General features: G+C 41.2%; 1 protein-coding gene across 1 annotated transcript; it reads left to right on the forward strand.

The window, feature by feature from the left end:
* The first annotated feature begins 66 nt into the window (after positions 1 to 66).
* LOC129752607 (uncharacterized) lies at positions 67 to 1,317 on the forward strand. The gene has a single exon (XM_055748382.1). It carries the CDS (start codon positions 67 to 69, stop codon positions 1,315 to 1,317), a length of 1,251 nt encoding a protein of 416 aa, XP_055604357.1.
* Positions 1,318 to 6,771: the final 5,454 nt, after the last annotated feature.

Below are 6,771 nucleotides of genomic sequence, written 5' to 3' on the forward strand. Positions count from 1 at the left end.
TTGGACGAGAATAGAATCATCCGTCTGGAGGGTAGGAGTGCTTACACCGATCTGTTACCCTTCGAGATGCGGTTCCCGATAGTTCTTCCCCGGGAGCATGATGTCACATCGTTGCTCTTGCAGTTCTACCACAAACAATTCGGCCATGCTAACGGTGAAACGGTCGTCAACGAAGTTCGGCAACAGTTCTACGTTCCCCACTTGAGAGCAGCAGTGAAACAGATAGAAAAGAACTGCGGATGGTGCAAAGTAAAGAAGTGTCTGCCGAGACAGCCGAAGATGGGTCCCCTACCTGATCAACGACTCACTCCTGGGCTGCGTCCATTTAGTTTCGTCGGCATAGACTATTTCGGCCCAATCATGGTCACTGTTGGGAGGCGATCGGAGAAACGATGGGTAGCGCTGATGACGTGTTTGACAACAAGAGCCGTGCACATGGAGGTGGTCCATAGTCTGAGCAGCCAATCTTGCATCATGGCCATCGAGAGGTTCACCGGCATCCGAGGCACCCCCTTAGAGTTCTTCTCGGACAATGGGACCAATTTCCAGGCTGTGAGCAAGGAGTACGGAAAGCTGGGACTACAAATCGATACCGCTTGTGCTGATAGGTTTACTCGAGCTCGCACACGCTGGAACTTCAATCCTCCCTCAGCCCCTCATATGGGAGGGATCTGGGAGAGGCTCGTGAGATCAACCAAGGAGGCGATGAAGGCTCTGGACGACGGCCGACGACTAACCGACGAAGTGTTGCTGACCGTGTTGGCCAAAGCTGCGGAAATGATCAACTGTAGACCGCTGACGTACATTCCCCAAGAGTCATCGGAGGTGGAAGCTTTGACACCAAATCACTTCCTCCGAGGTTTTCCATCCGGGGAACATCATCAGGTGGAGGAAACGGCCAATCCTTCTGAAGCTTTGCGGGACCAGTATAAACGAGCACTTCAGCTAGCGGACATCCTGTGGCAACGTTGGGTCAAAGAATACGTGCCCTGTATCGATCAACCAACGAAGTGGCACGCCGACTGCCAACCGGTAGCCGAAGGAGACCTGGTGTACATAGCCGATGGTAACAGCCGGAAGACCTGGATGCGAGGCGTGGTCCAGCAGATCATCCCTGGACGAGACGGAGTGATTCGCAGAGCTGTGGTGCGTTTGGCGGATGGGAAGGAGCTGCGTCGTCCTGTGAACAAGCTTGCGGTGTTGGAGATTGGTCGTAAATCCAGTCAGGTGAAGGACCCTGCACTAGAGTTACGGGCGGGGGCGATGTTGGCACCGCTGGCACCTTTGGACCGAGCAGCGACGCCGCCGAACCAGTGAGCGCGGCGAAGTTTTGCCGCATCTGTAAAAGTGACAGAATCGACGGTTGATATAGAGCATCGTTTTTTCACTAGTCGAAGTAAGCCAACAGTAAATTTTTACCCCGAAGCGCTAATCTAAAATTAGCATTAATTTTGTCGCGAATAAGTTAGGTTTTCGTGTGAGAATCAGTGTTAATTTCACTACTGCATCGTAAGTAAAGCGACTTGTTGCGATTTGTACAATTTTTTAATAATCAGCATTGCATTTAGGCGAGCCTAGCAGAAGGCGACCTGTGCCACATTGTTTGGCAGAAAGCTAAGGGAGAAACCTTGCAAAATCCGTGGTTTTATAGATCCGGAAGTCGATCTAAACCGTAAGTTAATATAACCTTTGTTAAATCACCCTTTTCTTTATAAGGAATTTTATATCTTTAGGCGAGCCTAGTAGAAGGCCAATCGAGCCAAATTGTTCGGAAAAAATCCGAGGAAGAAAACCATTTGTTGTAAGTCGTAAACTTATCTTAACTTTCCTCTAACTAATAAATTCAATGTTTTTAGTTTGAGCTGCTACTGCTACTACTGCTACAATCGAAGTTGCTTCAAAAGCGGTTTTTTATTTCCTCGTCCGAACACTATCAGAAAATAAACAAACACAAATACCAACCTGGATCGCAACAATGGGTGCGAAAATCAGTAAGGGGATATAAACGCAACCAATCAAAACATCTAAAATACCGACCGAAATAGCAACGCCCGGTGGGTTTGGTCTAAGACCAGGCCCACCAATGGTTGCTAAACCTCGAATCGAGTATTTACATTCAGCAACATATTTATCAACCCATCATCGCACCAACAGCTGCTAACTTGATTCGAGAAATAGCATTCGAGCAGTAGGTTGTTACAGGATGCGTTTATGTAGCAACCCGGTAGCAACGCAGCCGGTAGACGCTGTCAGAAAATAAACAAACACAAATACCAACCTGATTCTCGAGTGAACAGTTGAGCGAGACGGATGTGTGCTAAAGTAGTTGCGCGTACATAAGTACTCGAGCCACGTGTTTTATATCGGAAATTCGGAATATTGAGAAGCTTGGGATAGTGAAATTAGCAGTGAATATAGAAATAAAATACGATGAGTGTGGGGAGCGGTGCCCCACAGGGGGTGCCGATCGATGTTGATGAAAACTCAAGAGAAAGTAACAAAGAGTTGCGGGATTCTACAGTTGATGAAAATCAAAATGGCGGAGTGAAAAAAGTTAAAAAAGTCTTTGAAAAGTTCGCTTACAAGGAGAGTGACGAGGGGCCGTACAGGGTTGTAGTATTGAAAAGCGATGAGGAAAGTGATGAGGAAATTAGTGAAAACAGCATTGGGCTGAACAAAATTTACGTGGGCAAAGTGCTTAGTCAAAACGGTTTTATCAAAGCAGTGTTAGACATCAAAAAGGTCGGTCGAAACAACCCAAGCAACCAAAAGTCGCGTTTTTACTTAACTCCGAACTCCGAAGTTCACATTTGGCTGAAAAAATGTTTTACGGGAACTTCAGGTGACTCTTGTCGCGTAAAAGTTACTCAGAAACTTCTATCGCCCTTTGAAAGGATAAACTATCGATAACGGAACTTCTAAGCGCATTCAATAGAACTACTTTCAAGAAGGTCGATAACGTTCGCGTAACATTCTAAAACGTACCATTAAGATACTTGAAGGTGTTTTGAAGAACCTATATGGGAATACTAAGCGACATGTCAAAAATGTCTTTCAAGAAGGTCGATAACGTTCGCGTAACATCCTAAAACGCACCATTAAGATACTTGAAGGTGTTTTAAAGAACCTATATGGGAATTCTAAGCGACATGTCAAAAATGGCTGTCAATTTCTTGTCATGGTATTTGTTTTGTTTATATCTGTACTGATATTTACCAAAGGAATTCAAGATTTTTTCGAATTTTTCTTATAAATTTTAAGATATTCGAATAAATTTTTGATGATGCGAATTATTGTTATTATTCATATTGTGTACTGAAAGTCCTTCAAACGACATAAGGAACAAACTATTGACCAACCTATTCAATCATCTCAAATGATATTGAGTTTAAATACTAATTATTACAATGGCAATGATCTATTGCTGGATTGGTCGAGAGGCTGGTGAGTTTCATCGCAATCTAGAGAGCAGCGGTTCAATTCCCTAGGCGTGTAAGCAGATTTTGTAATCAAAACAATATAATTAAAACCAATGAGATAGACCATGATAGACCGGCAACCTAGCAATCTGACATCTGATTGTCAGAACAATCTGTCAATCGGATTTTTTTTCGGCGCGTAGAAGTTTCTTGACATTCTCTTAGAAGCTGAATAGCGTTCTCTTCAGCCACCTAAACGAACTTGAAAGTAGCTTTAAGAACTTAAATTTTGGGCTGATTAGCATTCCCTTCAGACACAAACGAGAGCTGATTAAGCTTCTGTGGAACCTTTTTAAGGGAATTCTGGTTGCTTGGGAAGGTAATCGTTTACCTTTCCGAATACCAGGAGGCGAATCGGATGTGCAGATGTCAGAATTTTGCCCTGAGAAAATTAAAAGCGTTCATAGCGAAGGAATTTGTCACCGTGAAAGGAGTCTTAGGCGGCATTCCAAGTGAAAATACAGATCTTGAGCTTAAAGAGGATTTGGTCTGCGAGAAGGAAATTGTTGAGGTGTTCCGTATGTCCCGTCGAGATCAAGGTAAGAGCATTCCAATTAATAAGGTGGGGGTGGTTTTTCGGAGTAGCCAGCTTCCTCGAGTAGTTCGACTATATGGAGTAAATATCCGAGTAGAGCCATACGTATCGAAAACGATTATGTGCAACAAATGTCTCCCGCATACTAAAAAACCATATCTCAAACAGTCTCTACGATACAACTACGGTTTCAGAAATAGTGATTGTATCTGTAAACGTAGCTGTTCTTCTAAACTTTACTTCGCCAATGATAACAACGAAATATGAACGTTCATGTGAACACGTGCAATGGTATCTGAAAAAGTGATAGAATGATATGAACGATTTCCTTCAATTTTTCTTTAATCGTGAAACTGAACTCTAACCGTAAAACAAACCGTCCATCCCTTCTGTCATACTTGTCATACTCGCACGTCAAAATCAACGAAATCAGAGTGCCTCCAGTAGGGTGGGTGCATACTGAGGAAAAGTAGGCAAGGGGTACCAAAAGTTTCTCATTGGTGGGGGGTGGAGACGGTGCGCTTTTTGACAGCGAATTGTTCGCCTACCATGCCTACGATTACGATTGCCTGTCACAAGATGGACGATTCCGTGCATTGGTATAAGAACACACCTAGCTTTACCCGCCTTGAACGAAATCAAGGCGGGTAAAGCTAGGTGTGTTCTTATACCAATGCACGGAATCGTCCATCTTGTGACCCTTGTGACAGGCAATCGTAATCGTAGGCATGGTAGGCGAACAATTCGCTGTCAAAAAGCGCACCGTCTCCACCCCCCACCAATGAGAAACTTTTAGTACCCCTTGCCTACTTTTCCTCAGTATGCACCCACCCTACTGGAGGCACTCTGAACGAAATGCCCGGTCAGAGATACCAGTTGGTTTTGTACAAACTCAGTACACAATTTTGACAATAATTTAATTTTTTCTTCTATCATTATACTTAACGAAGTTCAGCTCTTGATTTAGGCCGATGACATAGTGCACGCGATGCGAACCACATTTAAGGGAAATAATATAATAATAATAAATATACGTATAAGTGCATAAAAGTTTATTTCGAGAAAAACGCTTTAAAGTTGTTGTGTTTGGCCATTTTGCATACATATATTTTCCGAAAATTTGTTTTTTGCTCTCGATCGTAAAAGTATGTAAATAGAATTAAAAAAAATCTGAAAAATTCACCAAATTGTTTGAAATACGAAGAAGGGGTCCCTTTTTTCAGGGTAAATTTTTCCAGAACTATGAACTTCACTGTCGAAAACTATGAATTTGAAAGTGTATTCAAGGTTCCATATACCATGATTCGCATAGTTTCAACCAAAACATTCATGGTTGCGTGAAAATGAAATTCATGATCTTTTCACAATGTTTTTCTATTCAGGCAATAATCCTTTTTATTTTCACAGTTCGATTCCTTTTATCCTTTTTTCTTTCTTTGAAAACTGTAAAACCAAGTGTTAAACTAAAAAATACATTTGAACATGCGGTCTCAGTGTATAACAACTATCACATCTTTATAGGAAGTAAATGCATTGTGAATAATAATTTGACGTTCAATTGTGTCAAATAATATGCGAGAATATATAAAATAAAGAAAAATCAGTACTTTAATTGTATAATACAAATCAAACAAACCAAACCTAACCATTATAAAAAACTACCGAATTCAAAACAAATCAAAGCATTTAAATACAACTTTTCAATTAAATATTTTTATCTCGAAGATTTGAAATTAGGTGTAATAAAAAAAAAATCAGTACAGTTGGCATCAGTGCTGAAAGTTGTCAGAGGGGCAAAAACTAAAATGGCGTCATATTTTTCTCTCGCGTTCGTTCAAACAATTTGTACGGAAATTTATCCGAATTCGCCGGAAACTGGTTTCGCCAGCGGTTTAACTTCAACTTCCACTCGATCCGTACCGACAAATCGCGCGCTGTTTTCTTATCCAACTGCCATACAAAGAAGCAATTTATCGACGTCAGGAATGCAAGTCGAGTATGCAGCTAGTTTTTAAGTTGGTAAGTGAGCTGTGTTATTTTTCAGGCTTTTGATCACCTTTTAGGGCATTTGCATTTGAAATCTATAAAAAGTGGTTAATTTAAGTTTTTACATTGCAGTGCAGTGTATGAAGTTCCCGAATGCTGTCCACTTCCGGCCAATTTTCCGGAACCAAGTCGACCATTGCAAGAAAATATTTCTCAACAAGAGCTAGTCTGTGGTGCAGAATATTGGCAGAAAACCTGCAGGATGTGGCATTTGCGGCAGCTGCCGGTATTACAAGGTAATGAACTGAAAAGTTTACAAACCAGTGAAATACAGAAAAAGTGTATTAACATGAAAAATTTATGTGCAATTGTGTATCATTTTTTTCCTTTGAAGTTGTCCCTGTTGTGGGACCTCTAGGGCCAGCGTTTATCAATATTTATAAGATGTATGAGTAAATTGTGATCAATAAATGCGAAAATCATGAGAATTCTAATAAATAAATAATAAAATCAAACAAAAATGGTTTCAAGAAAATATCCGAAAATCCTGAATAAAAATTTGCACATGTGTGCGTGCCACATTCACGAATGATTCCAATAAACGTAGGCATACCTTCGGAAGAAACGTTTTGCCAAATCGTTTCAGAACTATCACTGCAAATGTTCAGTTACAAGAAAACTCTAAGAATAACTGTAGTTAAAACAGTTTAATGACCAAAATACGTTTCTAAGAGCGGTTTTTGGACGCTATCTCAACTGTTTGCAGATCAG

This window comes from Uranotaenia lowii, chromosome 3 (genome assembly GCF_029784155.1).
Source record: "Uranotaenia lowii strain MFRU-FL chromosome 3, ASM2978415v1, whole genome shotgun sequence".
NCBI lineage: Eukaryota > Metazoa > Arthropoda > Insecta > Diptera > Culicidae > Uranotaenia > Uranotaenia lowii.